We start from the raw sequence: 26,690 nt of genomic DNA on the forward strand, positions 1-26,690 counted from the left end.
TTTTAGAGTATTTGTATTTTATTTTAAAATACCTTTATATCTTTGGCATATTAATTTAATCTTTCAACAGCTGTGTGTTGGAAATATCTTTTCCCAATTTGTAGTTTGTCTTTTTCTTTATGATGTCTTTTTTTTTTTTGAAGACTGAGTCTCGCTCTATTGCCCAGGCTGAAGTGCAGTAACGTGATCTTAGTTCACTGCAACCTCCGCCTCCCGGGTTCAAGTGATTCTCCTGCCTCAGCCTCCCCAGTAGCTGGGATTACAGGCGTGCGCCACCACGCCCAGCTAATTTTTGCATTTTTGTTAGAGGCGGGGTTTCACCATGTTGGCCAGGCTGGTCTCGAACTCCTGACCTCAAGCAATCAGCCCGCCTCATCCCCTCAAAGTGCTGGAATTACAGGCATGAACCACTGTGCCTGGCCCCATCTTCTTTTTGGATGGCAATTTGTATCTTGTTGTCTTGTTTAAGAAATCCTTCTCTTAACCTGGTATCATTATGCTATTCTTCCTATTTTCTTGTAAAATTTCTAGCTTTGTATTTAGGACTTAATGTGAAATGGATTTGGACTTAAATGTGAAGTGGTTCTTAATATGTGATATGAAGTAAGCTTTATTTTTTTCCCCCTTATGAATATGAAATATGCCAGTGTTTGGGATATTTCCCTGTTGATCTGCACAGCCACCTCTCCTTTGGAACATGCCTCAACAGGCCCCGGTTTCAGGGCTCTCTATTCTGTTCCATTGGTCTTTCGTTTTCTTTCCCTAATCTAATACCATTCCGTCTTAATGCGTGCAGCTTTTATAACTTTTTATATGTGATGATGTAAGCCTCCTTCCCTACTTTTTTAAAGAGTCCTTGACTGTACACTTAAGAATCTACTTGGGGCCAGGCGCGGTGGCTCAAGCCTGTAATCCCAGCACTTTGGGAGGCCGAGATGGGTGGATCACGAGGTCAGGAGATCGAGACCATCCTGGCTAACATGGTGAAACCCCGTCTCTACTAAAAAATACAAAAAACTAGCCGGGTGAGGTGGCAGGCACCTGTAGTCCCAGCTACTCAGGAGGCTGAGGCAGGAGAATGGCATAAACCCGGGAGGTGGAGCTTGCAGTGAGCTGAGATCTGGCCACTGCACTCCAGCCTGGGCGACAGAGCAAGACTCCATCTCAAAAAAAAAAAAAAAGAATCTACTTGGGATTTTTATTGGAATTGCATTTAATCTATAGAATATTCTGGGAGAATTGACATCTTTGCGATATTGACTTTTTCTTTGATAAACATGGAATATCTCTACTTTTGTTTGTGTGTTCTTTAATGTCTTTCAGTATAGTTTTGTGGTTTTCTTCATAAGAGTCATTTATTTATCCCTTGGTTCTTTTATTTGTTGTTGTTTGCTATTGAAACAGTATTTTAAATTCTAATTTTAACTCTTTGTTGCTAAGATGTAGAAATCCAACTGACTATATGTTTTCTCTGTATTTTTGCCAAAATACAAAATAATTTCAACTGTGAAAAATATTAGTAGTTTGATTTCTTTCTTTCCAAACCCTATGCTTTTTAATCCTTTTCTCATCTTACAGTGTTACGTCAATTTTTTTGAGGGCTGTTTGTATTAAATGTGTCTATTATGATTTGATCAGTCTCCTTTTTTGAGTACATCCATAATTAATTACTTAGAAAAACTTCCTAAATGTGTAACTGCTGATGAAAGGAACGCAGAGTCTTCAGTTCTTAAGGTATACTGTCAAACTGTGCTTCAGGAAAGTTCTACACGTTAGCAATTTCACCACCACCTTATGAGGGTCCTCTTTCTCCATGCCCTTTCCAGTTCCAGGAATGTCTATGCTTTTTAATGTTTGTCATTAGGAATTCTTGGCTGGGCACAGTGGCTCACTCCTGTAATCTCAGCACTTTGGAAGGCTGAAGTGGGTGAATCACTTGAGGTCAGGAGTTTGAGACCAGCCTGGTCACCATGATGAAACCCCGTCTCTACTAAAAATACAAAAATTAGCTGGGCGTGGTGGCGCACACCAGTGGTCACAGCTACTTGGGAGGTTGAAGTGGGAGAATCTCTTGAACCCAGGAGGCAGAGGTTGCAGTGAGCTGAGATGGCCCTACTGCACTCCAGCCTGGGCAACAGAGCGAGACTCCATCTCAAAAAAAAAGTAATTCTTTGTCAAATATTTTACAGATACTTTTTTACTTTTCCCATTTTATTTACTTTACATTTTATGTATATATTTTTGATGTAGTGGAATTTTAACATTACTTACAATCAAATCTGTCAGTATTTTCCTATACTGCTTTCGCATTTGGTGCCATGCTTACAAACTCCAATGCTCACTCAAGACATCCATAATTATTTTTGTCTAGTATCACTATATTCTCCTTTCATATATCATAGTAGTTAGAAACATGGGTTTTGCTGTCTAATGGTTCTAGATTTCATTCCTGATTCTACCAACTATTAGCTGTATGATTCTGGCAGGTTCCTTCACTGCTTTTTGTTTGTTTGAGATGGAGTCTTGCTCTATTGCCCAGGCTGGAGTCAGTGGCACGATCTTGGCTCACTGCAAGCTCCACTTCCTGGGTTCAAGCAATTCTCCTGCCTCAGCCTCCCGAGTAGCTGAGATTACAGGTGCCCACCACCATGCATGGCTAATTTTTGTATTTTTAGTAGAGACAGAGTTTCACCATATTGGACAGGCTGGTCTCGAACTCCTGACCTTGTGATCCATCTGCCTCAGCCTCCCAAAGTGCTGGGATTATAGGCGTGAGCCACTGCGCCCAACCAGTTTCCTTCATTTCTAAAAATCTGTTTTTCCATCCAGAAAATAGAAATAGCAATGTATACTCCTCAAAGAACAGTGAAAACTAAATGAGGTTTTAAACACTTATGTGTGTCATAGACTATCCAGCATATGGTAGGCACTTAATATATGGTAGCTATACTTAAATTCATATGGAATATATTTTAGTGTATGGTATTAGATGGGATTCTAAGGTCTTTTTAAAAACGTTTATCCCATTAATCCACAATCATTCCATCCTTTCCTTACTAATTTGAAATGCTTTCTTTGGCATACACTATCCTTATCAGTCTGTTTTTGGACTTTCACTTCTGTTCTATTAATCTGCCTGAAATGTTCCATCAATTATACACATTTATTGTTCATTTATGGTTTGGTTTTTTTTTTTTTTTTGAGATGAAGTATCACTCTGTCACCCAGGCTGGAGTGCAGTGATGCGATCTTGGCTCACTGCAACCTCCACCACTCAGGTTCAAGCGATTCTCCTGCCTCAGCCTCCTGAGTAGCTGGGATTACAGGCAGGCGCCACCTCACCCGGATAATTTTTGTATTTTTAGTAGAGACGGAGTTTCACCATGTTGGTCAGGCTGGTCTCAAACCCATGACTTCATGATCCACCCGCCTCGGCCTCCCAAAGTGCTGGGATTACAGGTGTGAGCCACCGCACCTGGCTGATTTATGGTTTTTAAAAAATATTTGATGGCTGGGCGTGATGGCTCATGCCATTAACCCCAGTGCTTTGAGAGGCCAAGGTGGGAGGATCACCTGGGGCCAGGAGTTCAAGACCAGCCTGGACAACATGGCAATACCCTATCTCTACAAAAAAATACATATTTTCTGGGTGTAATGACACATGTCTGTAGTCCCAGCTACTCTAGAGGCTGAGGCAGGAGGATCCCTTGAGCCCAGGAGGTCGAGTCTATAGTGAGCTATGATCACTGCACTCCAGACTGGGTGACAAAGTGAGAACCTGTCTCTAAAAATATATATATGTATATATTTATACATATATATTTATATGTGTACACATATATATTTCTATATATACACATATAGATTAAATATTTTTAGTATAATTATATATAATAAATATATATCATCTATATATAAATATAAAATCTCTGTTACCCTCTTTTCAAAATTTTTTATTGCCCATCCTAATTTAATTATATTATGATCTCAGAAAATATAAACAGTATTTTTTGTGCCCTAATACATATTCAATACTTATAAATATGCTGTGGCATTAGAAAAGGTTGTACATTCCCTCTTCTCTCTTTGTTGGCATATATATATAAAATACATATGTTAAAATCCTTCAGGCCAGGCATGGTGGCTCACACCTACAATCCCAACCCTTTGAGAGGCCAAGGTGGGCAGATTCCTTGAGCTCAGTAATTCGACACCAGCCTGGGCAACATGGCAAAAGCCCGTCTCTACAAAAAATAAAAATAAAAAAATAGCTGGGGGTGGTGGCATGTGCCTGTGGTCCCGGCTACTTGAGAGGCTGAGGTGGGAGGATCACGTGAGCCCAGGAGGCGGTAGAGGCTTCAGTGAGCCAAGATCTTGCCACTGCACTCCGGCCTGGACAATAGAGTGAGACCGTCTCAAAAACAAACAAACAAACAAAAAACCCTTTATACTTTATTCTTTTCCATTGAGTTTGTCAATTTCTAAAAGAGATTGATTAAAATCCCCCAGTATGATTTGGATTTGCCCATTCTCCTTTGCATGTATAAGAATTTTGCTTTTATTTCGTGCATTAAAGCCCATGGCTGATCTCTTCTTGGTGGATCGATCAATATCTAGCTTTAGACTTTTAGCCTGAATTATATTTTGTCTATTAATATTGTTTCACCTGGAATTTTTTATTTTGTTAATCACATTTTTTTAAATCCCCAGAAATCCTCCTTATCTCTCGTTGTTCCTTTTACATAGCAGCTGCCAATAGCCTCTGAATCCTCCTGAGAATTTCCTCCTCCCTTCATTAAACAATTCATTTCCTCTAGAGTCAGCTGACTTATTTTCCTTGTCCCCTCTCATTCATGCTGGTGGTTTCCACATGTGACAGGTGGCCCCCAGTTGTTTTTTGAAGGAAGGAATGGGTGGTTTCGTAGAGAGAGGTGGCCAGCATGCTGTCCCCAGCAATTGTGTGCTTTTTCTCCTCTGAGATCCACTTTCCTGAATGGGAGGTTTTTGTGTAATTGAATGTCATTCATGAGCTTTCTGAAAAACTTTGACCTGTGGCCAGGTGCAGTGGCTCACTCCCCACAGTCCCAGTACTTTGGGAGGCTGAGACAGGATTGCTTGAGGCCAGAGCTTTGAAACAAGTCCTGGGAACATAGGAGACCCTGTTTCTAAGAAAAAATTAGCCGGGTGTGGTGGCGTGCACCTGTGGTCACAGCTACTTGGAAGGCTGAGATGGGAGGATCAATTGAATACAGGAGCTCGAGGTTGCAGTGAGTTATGATTGCCACTGGGCATCAGAGTGAGACCTGTCTCTAACAAAACAAAAAACTTTGACCTTTATGGAGAGTTCCCTTTCTTTGGAATACAATGACAGAATGTTCCCCTGGGAGAGGCACTGTGCTGCCTGCATCACAGGGTATCTGAAAGTGGGCAGCAGCTGGTCCCCTCGTGCTGAAGCAGTTCTTGAGTTCGTACCCTCCCATCCCCTGCATTGGTGCAGCCAAGCCTGGAATTTCCCTGGGTCTGCCCTTCCCTTCTCGATGCTTCTGTGAGAATGCCTTTGTTTGCCATTTCCTTTCCTCTAGTCAATATCATCATATCTTCATCAACTTTCCAAGAATTCCTCATTATTTCTGGCCTGCTTGTTTTCCAACACTATTGTGGATTCATTCTATTTAATTTTCTTTTTTTTTGTCTATTTAAGAGATTTGTGTGGGAAAGGAGACTGATGGGGGTGCTTAGCCTGCTATCTTGAGCTAATCCTAAAAGCAGTCTCAATTCTGTAAAACAATATGTGCACAAAAGTAATACCAGAGGCTAGTACACCAAATGATATTTTTTTCTTTTCTTTTTTTGAGACAAGGTCTCGCTGTGTTGCCCAGGCTGGGCTTGAACTCCTGAGCTCAAGTCATCCTCCTGCCTCAGCTTCCCAAAGTGCTAGGATTACAGGTGTTAGCCACTGTTCCCAGCCAGACTCAACTATTAACAAGCAGTTACTCTGGGGTATTGATTTTATGCTTGATTCTCCTTTTCTGTGCTTTTCTGTCTCTTCCTCACTTTTATTTGTTAAAAAAAAAATTTTTTTTTTGCAAAGTAAGGTAGCCAGTGGATCCCCACTTATACCTTTGAGAAGATGGAGGACCTTAAGTTAAAAGTCAGATATTTATCAACCATAACAAGTGCACCATAGAGCCCTTCCTCCTCCCGTTGAGATCAGTGATCTTCAGACCTGCATGACCATCTTAACATTCAGGTTTCTGGACCCCAGATACTGAACCAGAACCTCTAAGGGTGGAGCCCAGGAATCTGTAAAATCTCTACCGGTGAATCCGATGGTCATTTATTTTCTACTGGAAACCACTGATTTAGAGCACTTGTTTCCAAATGCAAATCCCTCGTACTTACCTAAATTAAAAATCTTCTAGGCCAGGTGCTGTGGCTCACACCTGTAATCTCAGCACTTTGAGAGACCAAGGCAGGCGGATCACCTGAGGTCAAGGGTTCGAGACCAGCCTGGCCAAAATGGTGAAACCCTATCTCTACTAAAAATACAAAAATTAGCTGAGCGTGGTAGTGGATGCCTGTAATCCCAGCTACTCAGGAGGCTGAGGCAGGAGAATCGCTTGAAGCTGGCGGAGGTTGCAATGAGCTGAGATTGAGCCACTGCACTCCAGCCTGGGTGACAGAGCGAGACTCCATCTCAAAACAAACAACAAAATAATCTTCTACCACTTTTCTGCCTACCTTCTCAAACTTTCAAGGTCTCCCTCTAGTTTGTCTTCACTTCACCAGTTGGAGCACTCACTCCCATGTACACATGTTCTTCCTAATTACTTATGAAAATATGGAAACTATGTTGAAATGTATTAAAGTCTAAATGTTGAAAATGTCTAAGTTATTGAGAATGTCCATAATGGAAAACTATAATTCTGCCCCTTTACACTGAGCTGCTCTTTCATAGGGAAAAAAGGTCTTTCAAGAAACTGAGTATAGATTTCTACATCCAGAGCAATGTCCATTTCTTCCTCTTTTGATTTTAGTCCCTAGCCAGTTTCTTTTCCTTGACCAGACGCCCCCAGTCCTGCGAGGACTCTAAAGAGAATAGCCTTAGGCTTCTTAAAACCTCCCAACATAAACATCGACCAGCTATTCTTCACTCACCATTTATTAGACACAAATAATTTTACTTACATTTTCATGAGTTCTTATCTGCATCAGATTCCAGCCGCTTACATTCTGGAATGCTGACATCATTTGTTGGCATGTGTGGTGTTATTCGGGAGCTTGTGTCCAGGTTTATTGGTTCATCATTCACCTAAACCAACATCTATTAAGCGAACTCTGTGTGCAACACCTTGCCAGACACTAGATGTACTGTACAATTTGCAGAACAGGTTCCTCATCATCACGCACAGCCAGCCTGGCCACAACCCTGGGAAGCAGGTGGCAGTGGCGTTATCACCATGACCCTCCTTGTACATACCCCCAGTGTACATTGTACAGGAGACAGGGTCTTGGGAAGATTAAGGAACTTATCCAATGTCACACAACTGACAAGTTTCAGAGGCTGGCCTCAAACCCAGGCCCCCTGACCACGAATCCTATGCACTCACCAGTATGCCACCCCCACCAACTTCCTATGGCAGGGAGAGGGGCTCCTGGCCTTGACTGCAGTTTGGAAATGATTCTGTAGCCATATCCCTTTACCTCTTGATTTATGGTGGCCGTGCTGGCCTTCCAGGTCAGCTCACATGTACCAACAATTGCAAAGAAGCCTGTTACAAGAATCTGCCTTGGCCAGGCCCAGTGGCTCACACCTATAATCGCAGCACTTTGGGAGGCCAAGGCTTGTGGATCACTTCAGCCCAGGAGTTCAAGACCAGTCTGGGCAACATAGTGAGACTACATCTCTACAAAATAATTTTTAAAACAGCCAGGTGTGGTGGCATGCACCTGTAATCCCAGCTTCTTGGGAGGCTGAAGTGGGAGGATCACCTGAGCCTGAGGAGGTTGAGGCTGCAGTGGGCCAAGATTGTGCCACTGCACTCCGGCCTGGGCAACGGAGTGAGACTCTGTTTCAAAAAAAAAAAAGAGAATTTGTGCCTTTATTATTAAAAACCATCTCAGTAGGGTCAGAGGGGGCAGTGGGTGAGTGCCAGGAGCCCTCTTCCCTTACTGCCAATGCCCTGGGAACTGGTATTTGTAGAAACTGCAAACATGTAGCCTCCTGGTCACGAGGGCTTGTTTTCCATTTAGTCTCCTGGAGGAGGACTCCGAGGAGGAGGGAGACTTGTGTCGCATCTGTCAGATAGCCGGGGGTTCCCCAAGCAACCCCCTCCTGGAGCCTTGTGGCTGTGTGGGAAGCCTGCGGTTTGTTCATCAAGAGTGCCTGAAAAAGTGGCTGAAAGTGAAAATAACGTCAGGTAGGTGGGGAAGGAAGTGCAGCAAACGTGCCACGACATGTAATTAACACGAGGCACCACGGTGTGGGCCTCGGAGCCTTGTCATCAGCTCACTCTCCTCCGCAGAACAGCGACTCGGGGACACGTGGCTGAGCTCCAGATTCTTGCTCATAAAAACTGTCTTTATGGGAGGGAGTTGTGTTTTTTTATTTGTTTGTTTGTTTTTTGTTTTTTGCTATTTTTTTAATCTGAGAAAATACTTCTGGAAACAAATACTATTGAATTCTACCTCTGCTTGAGACTTGAGCAGAGATGCTAAGATCGCCTCTCAGGAGGAAGGAAACAGAAGAAGTGGGTCACTGGTGGAAGCTCAGCAGACACACAGTGGCCACGCCCAGCTAGCAGACACCCAGCAAAATACTTCAGAAGGTCCCTCATGAGAGACCCCCAGCATACGCATGCTACTTCCTTTTATTTGGGGGGTCACCTAAGAAACTAAACAAAGCTGCCTTTTAGCAATAGGGATAAGAGCGTTGATCTGATTGTCTAGAACCATATGAGATAAATTCCCATGTGCGGATTTTGTCAGCTCCCTAGCGTCTTATAACTGGGTATGCAGCCCCTTCTCAACTCCCTGAGCAGCTTGTAACCTAAATACAACCACGTCGGTAGGTCAATTGTAGTTTTCTGGGCAGAGAACAGAAGATTTCTTTAAAGCATGGCTTTAGGAATGAGATCAACTTTAACCAAAAAAAAAAAAAAAAAAGCATGGAACGTCAGTGCAAAGAGCAAGTTGATCAGAAAATAGCTGTGGCTTCTTTGAGACACACCTCTCTGAAAACGTATCACCCCACAGCCAGATCCTATTTCTCCCCCTCTTCCATATCCTTCTCCTTAGCCGTCACTATTCCAGGCTGCAGGGAGACTTGGAGCTTTATTCTATCCTTGAGATGTTGTCACGCCCCCTCACCAAGGACAGCATGCCATGGAATCAGAATGAACATGTGGGGTAATCATATTACTGTCTCATCCATGCAGCCCATTTTATGCAACTTCCCTAGCATAAGAAATGTAAGTCCACTGATCAAGAAGCTTAAATGCATATCCATATAATGAGCAAAGTATTCAGTCCTTCGGAGAGGGAAGAAACAAGTGGATTTTGGTTAACAACTCTGCCATGCAATCCTTTATCTTCCTAGAAATTTGGGCCAATTAACATCTAACACAGAAAAAGTTACCCATGAAACGTGTCATGAAAATGCTGCTATGCTCATAAATGTCAATGCTTGTATGGGTGTGTTCAGTAGGATTCGATAGGAAGACACATGGGACATTCCGTAGCCTAAAGCATTACTGAATGATGCTAAAAAATAAAAATAAAAATAAAATAAAAATAAAGTCAAGCAAACAAAATGCAGATAAGGGATTACTTACTGTTCATCCCTGCCCTTTGAAAGTCTCTATTATTTACTGTTTCTTTATATCCCCAGTGGGGAAATAGAATAGGGGTATGAAACTGCACAAGCCCTGTTTTTACCAAACACATGCAGGTAACTAATAGGTCTTCTATTTTCTAATGCATAAAATAAACACCAGTACATCATTAGTCAAAAGCCGCAACTAAGGGGGGACAAAAAAACCTGTCTGACAGAATGTTTGCTTAGACATAACAGCCCAGTTCTGCATCTTCCACTTTCACTTTGGGGAGTAGGATAAAAACGCTGATGTAGAATGCCTGTTTTTATAAAAAACAGCAACAAAGGAAGCCTTCTCATATTTCTTCTCCCAGATGAGTCTGAGCTCAGGTTGATGAGCTGGCCGCAGGTACTCCTGTAACTAGCACCCACACCTGGCCCCTCGCTCCCTCACTGTTCTCAGGTGGGAATGTTACCTGGGCAGAAGCAAAGGCAGATTTTTAAGCCATTGATCGAGAATAGCTTCTACCGTCTATTTTGGTCCTCACTAATTTATTTACTTGGACCTGTGTTGGGTCTGCAAGAAAAAAAAAGCCGAATATTCACTCTTTTTACAAACACCTGTGTTACAGACTCTTAGCCTCTCTGCAGCAATTCCAAGTTTATGAACCATCATGTTTATATTTAAATAGAAAGCAAGATCTGCTATTTAAAAGTCATGGGAATTTCACTTCTATGAAGCTTGCATAATAGATGACTACAGAGGAAATTTTTCAGCTCTCAGATTCAAGGTCATTTTCTATAGAAGATGGCTGGCTTTAAAGGAAGGTCACTCAAGCTCAGAATTCATAACACACACAAGGTCACTCTCCAAGTATCACCTGTCCAAAGTGCTAACACAAACAGACCCATGGTTATATGTACATATAATTCTTTATCTAATTTAAGGAGCAGATCTTGGTGCCGTGAAGACCTGTGAGATGTGTAAGCAAGGCCTCCTGGTTGACCTGGGTGACTTTAACATGATTGAGTTCTACCAGAAGCACCAGCAATCTCAGGTAAGAAATGTGGCCACTCTGCCTCCACGGGCTAAAGTATGTTGGAGGGGCAGGGCGAGAAGACATTCCCTTTTCTCCCTGATCTAAGAAATGTAGGTCTCTGCTGGCAGGAGTCTGACAAGATCCATTTAGCTTACTTCTCTAAGAAGACCTGCCACTAAATTGGAGTATTAGAGAGCTGAAAAGCCTTTTTGTTTTTTTGAGATGGAGTCTCACTCTGTTACCCAGGCTGGAGTACAGTGGTGCGATCTCAGCTCACTGCAACCTCCACCTCCCGGGTTCAAGCGATTCTCCTACCTCAGCTTCCCGAGTAGCTGGGATTACAGGCATGTGCCACCACGCCCAGCTAATTTTTGTATTTTTAGCAGAGATGGGGTTTCTCCATGTTGCCCAGCCTGGTCTCGAACTCCTGACCTCAAGTGATCTGCCTGCCTCCACCTCCCAGAGTGCTACGATTACAGGCGTGCGCCACTGCACCTGGCCGAGAGTTGGAAGTCTTATTTGTCCCGAGTTGAGTTTGCCCTGCTGTTGGGGACAAAAGCAAGAAGCATCAGTGGGCAACTGGACACAGAGAAATACCCAAAAATTCTGGCAAGCTCCACACCCACATTTGCAGAAGTAATTTAATAACAAGAGAGAGAAAAAAAAAATCAGGGTCTTGGAGGAAATGGCCCCTAATTTAAATATCAAGTAGCCCTGTGATAAGAAGGAACTGCTTTACCCAGGACTGATAAACATGAGGTAAATGCCTACTGGCTGATCTTTACCACCTAGTGAATTAACTCACCTAGGGTATTTGGACTGCATTTCTAATATTGTAAAAAAGTTAGTTATCCTCAGGTGGGAAGTTGATTTATGCCTGAGATAACAGTTAATCACCCAATTCTCAGGCAAACAGTCTTCCATTTAGAGCTGTTAGGCTGGTACAAAAGTAACTGCAGTTTTGCCACTTTCATTGGCAACATCCACAATTACTTCTGCACCAACCTAATACTATTTGGTTCAGTATAGAAGTCACAAGCCACTTGTGGCTAATGAACAGGTGGCTTGTTCTAATCAACATATCCTGTAAGTGTCACATACACACCAAATTTCAAAGACACAGTACCAAAAAAATACAAAGGGTAATATATCACCTAATTTTAAACACACCAAGTTTCAAAGACTTAGTACACTTTCCAGTTCAGTATGTAAAGAAGTTGAAGTTGTCACTTCATTTTAACAACAAGTAAAAAGCTGAATAAAGTACAAAATCAACAACCCTTCTTAGATCCATAAGAGAAGTGAGGTCACAGAGCAAATCGCTGCCGCTAAAATTGGAGAGACAGGGAGATACAATCACTAATCCCAGCACTTTGGGAGGTCAAGGTGGGCGGATCACTTGAGGTCAGAAGTTTGAGGCCAGCTTGGCCAACACAGCGAAACCCCATCTCTACTAAAAACACAAAAATTAGCTAGGCGTGGTGGCGCATGCCCGTAATCCCAGCTACTCAGGAGGCTGAGGCTTGAGAATCACTTGAACCTGGGAGGCGGAGGTTGCAGTGAGTCGAGATCGCACCATTGCACTCCAGCCTGGGCGACAGAGTGAGACTCCATCTCAAAAAAAACAAAAACAAAAACAAAACAAAACAAAAAAACGAATCACAACTTACCGGAGCAGAGACTCCTGAGCAGAAAGCTCTGTGGAAACCAGCGCTGGACAAGTAACCTTAAGCTGTAATTAATGAACTGCTGGAGGCTCAGTGCAGACAAGTCTGAGAGTCAAAAACTCCAGGGGAACCCCGTCATAGGGGTATCCCCACCCTTCGGTGAGGTTTCTATCCGGGAGTGCAACCGGGTGCTTACAGTGAATAGCAGAGAAAAATTCCTTCATGCTTCCAGCAGGGGGAGGGGGAAAGTAACCATTTTGGTATAAGCCAGAGCTTTCTGTTCTTCCTAACAAAGTTTGCCCTCAGGAAAAACTATTTAACCAGAGCCTAACCTTTGGAGGTTTTATCAGAGCCCCATACCTAACTGGAAGAAGGGAAATACTCAGCTGCAGCCCTCTCCAGCCATCTTGTCCCACCTAAGGTGGGAGGGGGAGGATAGAGAAACTGAGAGGCACTTGTGAAGTTCACAGTCCAGAGGCACAGGCTCACTCAGACTGGGACCTAGAATCTCAAAGGACTCTAGAACACTTCCCCTATCCCCACACCTCACCACCACACGGCTAACAACCCATTTATAGCAGTTTCTTTTACCCAGTAAATCACGTCTGGTTACCAAGAACAAATTACAAGGCGTACTCAAAGGTGAAAAGCACAGTTTGAAGAAACAGAGCAAACACCAGAACCAGACTCAGATATGGCAGGGATGTTGGAATTACCAGCCCAGGAATGTAAAACACTATGATTAATATGCTAAGAACTGTAACAGGTAAAGTAGACAGCACTCAAGAACAGATGGGCAGTGTACACAGAAGGATGGAAATTCTTAGAAAAAGAAATCATAGACATGAAAAACACTAACAAATGAAGAATGCCTTTGATGGGCTTATTAGTAGACTGGATACAACTGAGGAAAGAATCTTTGGCTGGGCGTGGTGGCTCATGCCTGTAATCCCAGCACTTTGGGAGGCCAAGATGGGTGGATCACGAGGTCAGGAGATCGAGACCATCCTGGCTAACATGGTGAAACCCCCGTCTCTACTAAAACATAGAAAAAATTAGCCGGGCGTGGTGGTGGGCGCCTGTAGTCCCAGCTACTCAGGAGACTGAGGCAGGAGAATGGCTTGAACCTGGGAGGCAGAGCTTGCAGTGAGCCGAGATCGCGCCACTGCAATCCAGCCTGGGCAACAGAGCAAGACTCTGTCTCAAAAAAAAAAAAAAAAGAATCTTTGAGCTTAAGGCTATCCCAATAGAAACTGCCCAAAATGGAAAAACAGAACAAAGATTGGGAAAAAAAGAAAAGAAAACACAGCAGGATATGCAAGAACTTATGAGACAACTATCCAAAAGGTGCAATAGACACACCATGGGAATACCCAGAAGGAGAATAAAGAGAGAAAGGAACAGAGAAATATTTGAAGCAACAATGATTGAGAATTTCCCCCAAATTAATGTCAGACACCAAATCACAAATCCAGGAAGCTCAGAGAACACCAAACAAGATAAATGCAAAACCCCATCACCATGACATATCATATTTAAAATGGAAAAAAAAATCAAAGATAAAGAAAAAAATCCTGTAAGAGGCCAGAGGAGAAAAACACCTTCCCTAAAGAGGAATAAAGATAAGAATGACATCTGACTTCCCAGAAAGCAAGAAGAGAGAGAAACAAAATATTTAAAGTGTTAAAAGAAAAAACTGAACAACCTAGATTTCTGTACCCTGCAAAATTATCCTTCAAGAGCATAGGAGAAATAAAGATTTTCTCAGGCAAATACTTAATGCCAAAAAAAGTAAAATATCAAAAAAAAAAACACACAAAGAATGTAAAAATTACATACGGAAATGATCATTTGAAAATATTAGGTTAACAAATTATATTGTTAAAATTAATTTCACCAGTTTCTTTTTACTTCTTTAATGTGGCTACTAGAAATTTTAAAATTACATCTGCGATGTGTGTTTATACCTCTGAGTGTATTCTGTTGGATGGGGCTGATCTGGAAGGTGATTTCCACATTATAAGCAGTCAATAAATATTGACCAGACCTTTTTTTGGCCGACATTTTGACAGTTAAGTCAAAATGATTTGTGTGAGTCTGGGCAATTCTGCAGTTTCCTTTTTTAAATTTTTAAGGGTGTAGACCAAAGAACAAAATACTGACAAGAATGAAGGATACTTGAAGAGTTCAATGAGTAAGTTAGGGCATAATGCCACAGCAGCATTATAGAGGTTAGGCATTAGGAGGTTAGAGAAAGAACAAGAAAAAAGAGAAAAGAAGACAGGAAGAGAAGGGAGGGCAGGGAAGGGGAGAGGAGAAGGGCTTTTTGAGAAATAAATAGTGTTTTGAGGCCTGAAGGTCTCACATCACTGCATCATAACCACCAGGCACTAAGATCTGAGACGATAAACAGAGCGACTCACATTCCTGGACGCTGAGCATGTGGGAGGCGAAATACTGAAAGAAACCAGAACCTCTCAGTGCCTGAAGTCAGGTGCCAGCCAGGGCGCCGACAGGTTCATCTCAAGAAATAGATCATTTTGGGCAATGGAGCCTGCCGAATCTCCTGAGGAGGACCTGTTCACATGAGGATGGGTCGCCCAGAATACTATCTATCAGAGCAATCTACAGACATCACAAACACTATGCAGCCCGGGGCAATGCCTTGTCTAGAAAAGACCCCTTTTGGCCCCAAGCCTTTCCACATGGTTCTCCCTCTGCCAAGCTGCTGCCACCATCTAATGTCCTTTATCAATGGTATTTATAGAACTGACCCAGCAGCAGCGCATTTTTCCATCTGTACTAAGATATGTGCACTCATGTAGTCTGAGGCCACGTGTCCCCCTGAAAAGCCTACCAGCTTTGATTAAGATCTCAATCTAAACCCTACTCTCTTCCCCAGAGTGGCCTCATGACCTTGAGGAAACTATGGCAACTCTCTGGACCTCAGCTCTCTCATCTGTAGAAGGTGAGAGATGTTAACTCACACCTCACAGGTTTGGATGTAGGACGACTTGAGTACATCACCTCATAGACAGAGTGTGTGCAGAGAAGGCTCCACGCACGAGAATCGTCAGATTACAGCTGTAGAGACGCTCAACTAACTTGGCACTCAGGGGAGAAAGCTAAGTGCACCAATGACTGGCCTCGAGTCCATCAGTCATTGGTGACCCATCTGGGTCACATCCATCTCCTCGGCCCCACCGCACCCTCCGAGTTGAGATAACTGGCTACAAGCACCTTCTAGAACGAACTATAACAGTAATTGTATCAGCCAGGATCTGGTTGGAAGAGACGGTGGCACACTCAAAAGGGGCAAGTGAGGAAGGCAGCAGGGAAGAGGGAAATGTGGGCAGCAAAAGAAAGCAGTAAGGAACGAGGAGGTGTCCTGGGACTAGCAGTGTGGCCAGGATCATGAGCGCTGTAGCTAAGGGACAGCCACCAGCAGCCTGTGGCCTTCAGCAGAAGACAGCAACCACTGTCACACCACACCCAGCAGAGAGGGACTGGGGAAGAGACACCCAGCTTCTCCCTCCTCCGCCCTCGGGTCTCCTGCCGGGGCCTCCCATGTGCCAAACCCAGTGGGATGCCAGAGGGCAAGGGAGCCCAGCTGGGGAAAGCCCTGGGGCTGACCCCTGGGCCACAGAGCAGGAGGGGCACGGATCCACAGGGGAAACAGAAAGCATCCAGCACAGTCATTGCTCCACGTGGAAGCAGGAATGATTTTAAATTTGTTTCAGTGAGAACTTCACAGGCCATCAGAGCCTTTTGGAAATGTCCGCATTATCATCCCAGGTGGCAACTAGGCTGCCAGGCCCGCCCTGTGGGGAGAGCAGGGCCATAGCACGGGCAGCTGCTCTCTGACAGCAGCTGAGGGCTCACACCTCACTGCAGTCCCGACTGTCCCCATGACCTGCTGGGAATTCATAGTGCCTGTCTGCTCACAGCCTGGGCGAAACCCCAGACCCCAGGGGGACTGACTTGGGCGAATTCTGAAGCTCACCATGGATAAAGACTGAAGCAACTGTTGTTGAACACAAAGATATCTACAATATCACTGAACCTCAGCTCATCCCCGAGGCGCAGCGAGCCCACTGAGGGGACAAGCCCAGCTGCGGGGGGCCGTCAGTCTGGCCTTGGAGGTGACGTGGACACCTGTGCCTTGTGTGCCTGGTCCCTCCCCCTTGCTCCCAAACCTGGCTCACCAGGGCCTCCTGGCCACCCCCCACAGCTTGTTCTTGGCAAATGGGTTCCCTTCCGGAGAAGGGGCACCACTTTCTACATGTACAAGTCTAGACATGTACCAAGAAAAGGGCCAAACCAAAAGAAACCGAGAACTGGCTTCAGCTCAGCCTGGTTCTCACTTGACCTCAAACTAACTGACTAGTGAACGGACTGTTTTTCTTATATATTTTCCCACTTAGAAAATTGTTTTGTTTTTGCTTTTGTTTAATTACAAAAACCATACAAAAATTTCTTATAATTTACCACCCAAAATGACAACTTCTAACATTTAGCTGCAGGTCATTTTTTCTATTAAAATGGTGATACCCAGGTCCAACCCAGGTCTAACCCCAGCTCTGGGACGGGGCCAGGGTCCCTCCTGGGTTCAAGGGATCCTCCTGCCTCAGCCTCCTAAGTAGCTGGGTCCACAGGTGTGTGCCACCACACCCTGCTTTTTTTTTTTCTTTGAGAGATGGGGTCTGTCTCACTTTGTTGCCCAGGCTGGTCTCAAAATCTTAGGCTTAAATGATCTTCCCACCTTGGCCTCCCTCCCAAAGTGCTGGGATTATAGGTGTGAGCCACCACACCCAGCCAGTTTAACTAACTTTTCAAATACTTATTAACACCTGCTGCCTGTGAGCTACTGTGCTGGAAATGCTGCCGGTGCCCAAGACCTGGAGCGGGTACAACCAGCAGCAAAGACTGGAGTGAGCAATCCCTGTGGGTGGAGGTCAAAACGAGGACGGTGCAGGCCGCCGGGGGAACAGCTGTGGGGCTCCGACTTGCTCTCTGAACCAGAGAAGACCCTTCTGAAGAAGAGATGTTTAAAAGCGGAAGGAAAGAGAGGAGCGGGCCTTCTATCCACCGGGCCTTCTGTCCACCAGGCCTTGGAGTGAAGTCTGTGACATCTGGGATGGACGCCTCACCTGGGACCTGAGCACAGATCAGAGCGTGTCCTTTAGTTGCCCGGTCAGCACTGTCGGTGGCCTCTGAGGGTGTGAAGGGGGCCCCATCGGAGCACTTTTTCCTACCTTAGTTCTGTACTTCTGGTGGGAGCAGGGCAGATGCCACTCACAGGCGCTAACAGGGCTCCAGTATGGGCCCCAAGGTCAAGGCCTGCTACCAGGCCTCAAGCGGCTAGATTAGGAACTCCTACAAGCATCTACAGAGGGGATCATTAGACAAGAGGAGCTGTGGGGCCCCAGGGACCTGGCGGTTTCATCTCAGGTCTGTCAGGGCCTGAGGCAGTACAGCCCTCCTTTCCCCTGCCTCTTTCGGTAGTGCCGTGTGTGAGGCCAGCCTATATTTGCTCCTGTGAGCGTTGGCTGTTGCCTGGAAGCAGGACTCATATTGGATTCTAGTTGGGCGCTCAGATTTGGGGTGGAGGGCAGAACTCCTGGATAGCAGCATGCAGCGATCCAAATAACATTCCAGCCTCCAAAATGGATGAGGAGAAAACAGGTTTAAGGAAAGTTTAGGTCACAGGTTACACACTCAAATACCATAGAGCCCAGGCAGACAACAAACGATGGTAATCTTCTAGGTATCCTGCCATTGGGCATGCTGGCATTTGTGGGAAAATGAAAAGCGCTCTCCCCAACTAAAGATGGTCATACTCTTCTTTTCTACCTTCCTTCTTGCTTCCTTCCATCCAATCAGAGCACATCCACAGGCCAGATTCAGCTTAGCAGCTACCAAGTGCTCACCCTTAGTTTAGAACAGTGGTTCTCAAAAATGGGTGGTCCCCAAACCAGTAGCATTAGCATCACCTGGGAACTTGTTAGAAGGACACATTCTTGGGCTCCACTCCAGTCCAACTGAAGCAGAACTGCAGGGAGGAAAGGAGGAGCAGTGAAGCCAGGCACAGTGGCTCACGCCTGTAATCCCAACACTTTGAAAGGCCGAGGCTGGTAGATCACTTGGGGTCAGGAGTTCGAGACCAGCGTGGCCAACATGGTGAAACCCCATCTCTACTAAAAATACAAAAATTAGCTGGGTGTGGTGGCACACACCTGTAATCCCAGCTACTCGGGAGGCTGAGGCAGGAGAATCCTTAAACCTGGGAGGCGGAGGTTGCAGTGAGCCCAGATAACACCATTGCACTCCAGCCTGGGTGACAGAGTGAGACCCTGTCTCAAAAAAAGAGGAGAAGGGGGAGGGGAGAGGAGGGGAAGGGAGGGGAGGGGAGGGGACTGTCTAGCAACTGTGTTTGAAAAGGGCTGCTCAGTATTTCTGATGCATGTTAAAGCTGGAACCACTAGATTCAAACGTTGTGACTGAATGGGTCACTGTCTGATCCATCACAATTTTGCATTTTTTTCTCATTACTTCATCTGTGCATATATTTATAGAGCATGCACAGTATACCAGGCACTGGGCCAGGCACTAGAAGTCAGGAGCAAACAAGACAGATGCAGGCCTTGCTCTCACAGATCTTACGCCCAATTTACCTGGAATCCTGTCTTTAAATCTTGCCTCTTGTAGGCTGTATTTTTTTGTGAGATCGCATATATTAGCTCACTTTACTACCACGCTTTGGGGAAACAGGCAGAACAGAGGTTACTTCTCCTCCATTAGAAGTTGAGTCACTTTGGCCCTGCACAGTTAAAACTCTGCCTAAAGTCAGTGTCCAGTGGCCCTACACTGCCCACCTCAGCCGGAAGCACTTTCCAAGTAAGGCGCACTCCAGGGGCCCTTGCTCACTGTGCATTGGAACGCACCCCTGCCATCCTTGCTCTGCCACACAGGAGAGTCTCAGTGGGCCTCAGGCTGTCATTGCTCTGAAGCACAGGCCTGGCCTGGCTCCATCTCAGCCAAGGACAGATGTCCTCAGACACACGCAGTCACCTAATCACCTTTATACCTGGGAGCACTGTTGAACATATCTGAAGACTTGATAGAACGTTCAGCCAGGCTGTCAACTTCTTTAAGTGGAATATATTGAGAATTTCCACCAGTAGCAAGTCTCTTGGCCTAAATGAATATCAGCAAAATGGAGAAAACAACTGGCAGGTGGGCTGAGATCTCCGGAGCACTTGTGCGCCGTTTCACATGCCTTCTCCTTTTTAATGTCCCCGTCCCCTCCTATTAATGCCACCCCCATTCCCTTCAGTCTGGCACACAAAGGGAACTCCATGTGGGAGTCAAAGTGTGATGTGATTGGGACAAGGAAGGAGTGGATCGGCTGTAACTCCAGTAAGCACTGCTCCAAAACCTCGTTCATTTGGCCCTGGCCGGCCAAGTGCGGTGGAACTCTTTGAGTTAACAAATGCCTCCCACTTGTAGCTCAGGAGTATAAAGGCTGATTCGGAGTTGACTATCACACGCCTGCTCTGACTGGTGGGCTGAGCCCCTTTGTCGAGCATCACCAGCTCTGCAAAGGGCGCACATAAAGGAACCGAGCCGGTGAGATTGATGGCGCCGTGTGACAGGTTCCCTCCCACAGACCAGAGAAGAGACACAATCCGCTAGAAGTGACTTTTCAAATTATCTGCAGAAAACATTAGTGGATATTTTCCCATCTGCATGCCTCTGGGCCTTATTGAGTCATAAAAAGTAAATGATTTCCCTGAATGCTTTGACAAACCTGATAGTTCCAAGCCATTTTCTAGCTGATTGATTTGCCATTATGCATCCGAGTGTCTTGAGCATAAAAGCTGGCTGGCAAAGAGCACTGGTGAGAGAACCACTGGCAGTTTTGCAGGAGGAAGCCGGGGCTGAGGAAAACAAACAAGGGCCAAGGCTTGGTTGGTGAGGAGGAGCTAAAAGCCAGGTGAGAAAGGATTCTCAGAAGAGGTGGTTGACGAGATAGTTGGAGGCAGGCACAGACTCATGGGGAGGGCAGGAGGAGGCAATTAAAACAGAAAAAGTGGCTGGGCAGGGTGGCTCATGCCTGTAATCCCAGCACTTTGGGAGGCCAAGGCAGGTGGATCACCTGCGGTCAGGAGTTCGAGACCAGCCTGGCCAACATGATGAAACCACATCTCTACTAAAAAATACAAAAATTAGCTGGGCGTGGTGGTGCACACCTGTAATCCCAGCTACTCGGGAGGCTGAGGCAGGAGAATTGCTTGAACCTGGGAGGTGGAGGTTACAGTGAGCGGAAATCGTGCCATTGCACTCCAGCCTGGGCAACAGAGCAAGACTCCGTCTCAAAAATAAAATAAATAAAATAGAAAAAGTGAAAACAAGCAACTTGTTCTCTGCTCGCCCTAGGCCAAGGTCAGCAGAGCACAAAAAAGCACGACCAAAGGCTAAAAATAGGAGGCTAACCGCTAAGGACAGAGGATTGGGGCCTTCGAAGATGGATCTGTAGAATGGTGGAGAGGCCTGCAGTGGTGACCTCAGGGCCAGCTGTCACCAAGATCCAGAGTTGGCCCCGATTCAGAAGGAAGAGCGCATCAATCCTTCCTCAACTTCTGTGCCTTTTCTGGCAGCTGCTTGGTCCTGGGAGAGGTGGGTTCTGTGCCGACCTCCTGAGCTGCGCTGGATCTAATGAGAACGGGGAGATGTGGCACCCGCGCTGCTGCAGGAAGAAGGCAGCCAAGACACTGAGTGCTCACTGTGTCATTCATGCCCACGCTTCGTTATCCTGGACCGATAGAGTCACAGTTGCAACCTTTCCCAAGGGTGACAGAAGGGGCCATGCCCTCTGCTGGGGACTCCAGTCCCCGGGGGCTGGGTGGCTTTGTGAGCACCGCCTGGCCCATCCCAAGACCCCCACTCAGGGGAAAGATGGGGACTGAAAGGGCCTTCCCCTCCTTCCCCTGTAGAGGGATAGGAGTAGTTGTTACTCACACTGCTGATTTGTGGAAGGTCTGTGAAAGGTCTAGAGTGAGCACAGCCTATTTTGCAGCAAAGCCGAAGTGCTGAGGACAGAGAAGCCAGCCAGACCATCACATCCTCCCTGTGTAGCGCCTGTTCTGAGCATGAGCGAGAGAAACGAAACACAGCCCACTCCTCAAGAAAAAGCGGAAACGTTAAGTGCAAAAGGTGGTATGCAAGATCAAGACGAATGCTTAGGGACTGGGGAGCAAAGGAATGACAGGGGCAAACAAGGCTCCTCGGGAAGCCTTCCACAGGGGGACATCTGTGACTGCTGAGAACGTTACAGACACAGCCTGGTGCATCTCTGTTGTAGCACATCCAGCTTGTGCTGGAGCCGTTTCCGGATGAAGTTCCCTCCCCCACACCAGGTGATGGCGTCCCAGCAGGGAGTTCTGAGGCTTGTTGCCCTGTGTTCCCCAGAACATCCAGCTCAAGGCTTTGCATACGTAACTGCTCAATAAATGTGGAATGGTATCAAGCCTGGAAAATGGAACTTTCTCAAAGCATCCTCCACTAGATAGTAAAAAATCCCAGGGGAGTGACTGCCCTGGCCTCTACCCTGGATCTCCTCCTGCTCTGTCTTCTGGTCCCCAAGAGCAGGACTTGCCTTGGAGCTTGGGCTCTGGTCCCAGTTCTTGTCACCTCTTAGCCTTGTTACCCTGCACCCCACAATTTAGACGATGACTATTTTACAGATGAACTGAAGAGCTTTCTTTTCCATTTGTAGGCACAAAACGACCTGATGAATTCAGGCTTGTACCTGGTGCTGCTGCTTCACCTCTATGAGCAGAGGTTTGCAGAACTCATGAGGCTCAATCACAACCAGGTGGAAAGAGAGAGGGTAAGTCTGGCTGTGACCCAGAGCTGCCCGGTGGCAGCCCTGAAAACCCTGCAGTGCTGTTTATTAGATGTGCAAGCTGTTGAGGTCCTCACAGTCACTTGGGAGGATATGGGACTGTCATTGTTAGGACTAAGATTTAGCAGCTGCTAAATGTATACACGGTGACCCTCTGGCTGAAAAGTAAGCGATGATCACATAATTGCTTATTATTGAACACAAGTAGTAATTAAATGGTCATCAATGGTCATATAAGTGAGTGAGCCTCTAGGGATATTTGCCCCCCAAAAATAGAGGACAGCAAGGATGCAGGGGCTGGTTGTGTATTATGTGTGGGCACCCCCAATGCCTGAACATGGAGGACCTGTGAAAAAGAGGGACCTGGCTGGGTGTGATGGCTCATGCCTATAATCCCAGTGCTTTGCGAGGCCGAACTAGGAGGATCACTTGAGGCCAGGAATTTGAGACCAGCCTGGGCAACACAGCGAGACCCCATCTCTACAAAAATGAAAATATATATATTAAAAAAAGAAAAGAAAAAAGAAAAAGAGGAATCTTCCCCACAAGAGACTGCCTGTGCCCCCAGGACATATTATGCCAGCGTATGTACCTGTTGAAAGAGACAGGCTGCCAAGAAATAAAGATGATGATGGTGGCACCATTTGTCATTAGAGAAGATGATCTATTTACCAGGAGTGATCATCTGTGGTTGCCTTTTCTTCAGCAGAACTGGGGCTCTCTAGGAGACCCCATGGTATGCAGGGAGAAGCCTAGTCCTCCTCCTAACTGGAGCCTGGCCTTAACAAAGTCAACCCAAATGAGGGAGTTGGACGGGTCCACCTCTGCAGTGTCTTAGTACACTTGGTCATTGTCAAATCAGCACCTTGAGCCTCAAGGGACTTCCTGCCTTGTCAAATGCCTCTCTGTGCCTGGCCAGGCAGGGGCACTGTGAGGACAGGTTACCACCCTTACCCCTAAGGTCATGCCAGGGGCTGGTCTGCTGGCAGTGTTTTGGATCCCAGGATACCCCTTGAGCCTTGGCTCTTGGCCTCTGGCTTAGCTCTGGACCTTGAGGCTTGGCTCTGGACCTCTGCTCGTGTCAGAAGGTCATGACTGGAAAGTGAGCCAGTGTGGCAATAGACAAGCCACTGATAGTGCCACAACGTAGTTTTAATGACACTGCCACCCCATCCTGTACACCTTTCCTTCTTTTTATTTTCTTCTCTCCTCTCTTCCTCTCTCTCTCACTTTCTCCCCAGTCACTTCACATGGACAAGAGACACCTGCCATATGTCATTCTACATGTAATTCCTTACATGGCTGCAGACTCTGTATGACCATGGACTGTTTCCATCCATTTAGAGCCATCCCTATTTAAAATGCTAGGGCTGGGCATGGTGGCTCACGCCTGTAATCCCAGCAATTTGGGAGGTCGAGCTGGGCGCATCACTTGAGGTCAGGAATTTGAGACCAACCTGGCCAACATGGTGAAACCCTGTCTCTACTAAAATTACAAAAAAAATAGCTGTGTGTGGTGGCACACGCCTGTAATCCCAGCTATTCGGGAGGCTGAGGCAGGAGAATCGCTTGAACCCAGAAGACAGAGGTTGCAGTGAGCTGAGATTGTGCCACTGCACTCCAGCCTGGGTGACAGAATGAGACTGTCTCAAAAAAAAAATAAATAAAAACCGTTAGTCATGAGAAACCTAGATTTTTTTTTTTCTGGCTTACATTCTCTCCTTAGACCCTGAGCTCTCAATTAAGAAAACAGGCTGGAGCTCTGCCAAGACATCTCCTCAAGAATCTCACCCTCATTTTGACCCAGGCCTGTCCTTCCTAAACTATTCCATGGTTTTAATGGTGACATAAATTTCTCAGAGAAATATATTTTTTAAAAAAGAAAAGTACTAGAAGCAGGAAATGATCCTTTGTTAACATTTCTGTAACCTTATTTTCATGATTCCACATCTTTTTAATGAACTTTTTATTGCACATTGAACTTCAAAGCATCCGGGGTTGATACAGGTTACAGATGGCCCTAAGAGCAGAGAGCCAATGCAAGCAGCATTAGCTACCAGGCCTGCAAAGCAAACATGACAAACGACAAACAGTACAACCCAACGGATGAAGACCAAAGCCCTAAAGCACTGCCTCTAAAGAAACTTCCAGTAAATCTGTCCTGGACTAGGAAGAAGTTGTACCAGGAGCAAGCTGGGAACCAGAGCAAAAAGCAGCAGGAGGGACCAGGGACACTCTTCTCTCACCACAAGCTCACATTGAATTGGAGAAACCCTGAAATTGATCTCACACACTTAGGCTATCAAGCAATAACAGGTACAGATAACCAGTTAAGAGGCACCCAGGCGAGGTGCCGTTGATGCTGCAGGGAGGTTGACACTGCAGTGAGCCATGATTGTGCCACCGCACTCCAGCCTGGGTGACAGAGAGAGACCCTGTTTTAAAAAAAACAAAAAAACAAAAAAAGGGCACCCAATTGAAAGTAGGAAACAAACTGGCTCTTGTTAAATTCACACTTCTTGATTTGCATCTCAGTCATTTCTTGTAGAAAACATTCAGAATCTGATAGTAACATTTAGCAAAAAAGAGGCACTAAGGAGAAAAGTCCTTCCCTCTCCTTTATCTACCAGAACTGTTGAACTCACTCACACTGTGTTTCTTGGTTGTGTCTCATTAAGAGACCTAGTGACGGATTCCTGTCTTTTTGTTTTGTTTTTTTTTTTTTTTTTTGAGACACAGCCTTGCTCTGTCGCCCAGGCTATAATGCAGTGGCACAATCTCAGCTCACTGCAACGTCCACCTCCGGGGTTCCAGTGATTCTTCTGCCTCAGCCTCCTGAGTAGCTGGGATTATCAGTGTGCGCCACCATGCCCGGCTAATTTGTGTATTTTCAGTAGAGGCAGGGTTTCGCCATGTTGGTCAGGCTGGTCTGGAACTCCTGACCTCAGGTGATCCACCCACCTTGGCCTTCCAAAATGCTGGGATTACAGGTGTGAGCCACCGTGCCTAGCTGACAAATGCCTCTTAATGGTGGTGATCATTTCTCATCCATTCATGCACTGCCCTGTACCAGGTGCTGAGATGAGGAACAGGGAAACAAGCTGCTAGACACTAGACACGATGCCATGATATCCCTTTCCGTAAAGAGCGTGTGAAGGAGTTGAAAAAGGAGACACGTATTATAAAACCAGGAAATAACTGGAAAGTAGCACCTGTGCAAGAGAACTAGTGGACCCAGTGAATTCTTAGAGGCTGTGAAATTGACAACATAAGCTCTTCCCTGGCTGGGGCTCCCTGGGATTTCCTGCAATCCTATAAACAACTGGTCTCAGTGAAGTTGTGAGCTATTTGAATGCAAAGCCAGGCTTTCTATGCCTGTCTCTCATAATGCTGGGCACACAGTGAGTCACATCTGACTGCTGACCATGTCCCTGGCACTACGGATGCCGGGAGCACTGAGTGTTTACAGACGTCCCAAGTGATTCTGCCAGATAAGGAAGTGGCCCGCATGGGCTGGGGGCACTCATTAACAACTTGGGCATGGGAACCTTTATCTCTTTTGTATCTCACAGGCCTCCAGTGCCTAGAAAATGCCTAGTACCTAATAGGTGCTCAGTAACGTTCTGATGCACAGTCAACTACTGAATCACAACCTACTTTTTCCAGGAGGCGAGTCCTGAGTTATGTTTTGGAGAAACTGATGGTACAAAATTTGCAGAGAGAACAATATTCTTGGTAAAGGAATACTTCCAAGTTCAACATATATTATTTACTCAAAGATTTTCTTTCTCTTTTTGAGACAGGGTCTCACTCTGTTGCCCAGGCTGGAGTGCACTGGCGGGATGACAGCTCATTGCAGCTTGAATGCCTGGGCTCAAGTGATCCTCCCACCTCAGCCTCCTGAGTAGCTGCGATGCGTCCACCACTACGCCTGGCTAATTTTTTATTTTTTGTAGAGATGGGGTCTTGCTTACCCAGGCTGGTCTTGAATTCCTGGTCTCAAGAAATCCTCCCACCTCGGCCGCTATTCAAAGATTTTCTGCAAACCTACTATGTACTAGCCTCTAAACTGGATTCTGGGAATACAAAGATGATTAAGACACTCCTTTCCTAGAAGAGACTCAGAGTCTAAGGACAGAACACACATGTAACCAAGAGTATCCACAAATGTGCCTGTGTTGTAACGGAAGGTTGGGTCAGATGTGGGGAACACAGAGCAGTCGGATGAAATGGGGTACTGCCATTCTCACCCCCCACCACCC

General features: G+C 45.8%; 1 protein-coding gene across 9 annotated transcripts in view; it reads left to right on the forward strand.

Moving 5' to 3' along the window:
• The window catches only part of MARCHF10 (membrane associated ring-CH-type finger 10), a 120,200-nt gene that overhangs the window by 87,172 nt on the left and 6,338 nt on the right, over window positions 1-26,690 (forward strand). For all 9 annotated transcript variants that reach the window (XM_033184073.1, XM_033184066.1, XM_033184068.1 and 6 more), the window contains 3 exons: window positions 8,254-8,420; window positions 10,763-10,872; window positions 22,300-22,413. In XM_033184073.1, the coding sequence (XP_033039964.1) occupies window positions 8,254-8,420; window positions 10,763-10,872; window positions 22,300-22,413 (391 nt within the window). The remainder of the gene's footprint in view (window positions 1-8,253; window positions 8,421-10,762; window positions 10,873-22,299; window positions 22,414-26,690) is intronic.

The sequence above is a fragment of the Trachypithecus francoisi genome, unplaced genomic scaffold, assembly GCF_009764315.1.
Source record: "Trachypithecus francoisi isolate TF-2019V2 unplaced genomic scaffold, Tfra_2.0 Lachesis_group20, whole genome shotgun sequence".
Taxonomy (NCBI): Eukaryota; Metazoa; Chordata; class Mammalia; order Primates; family Cercopithecidae; genus Trachypithecus; species Trachypithecus francoisi.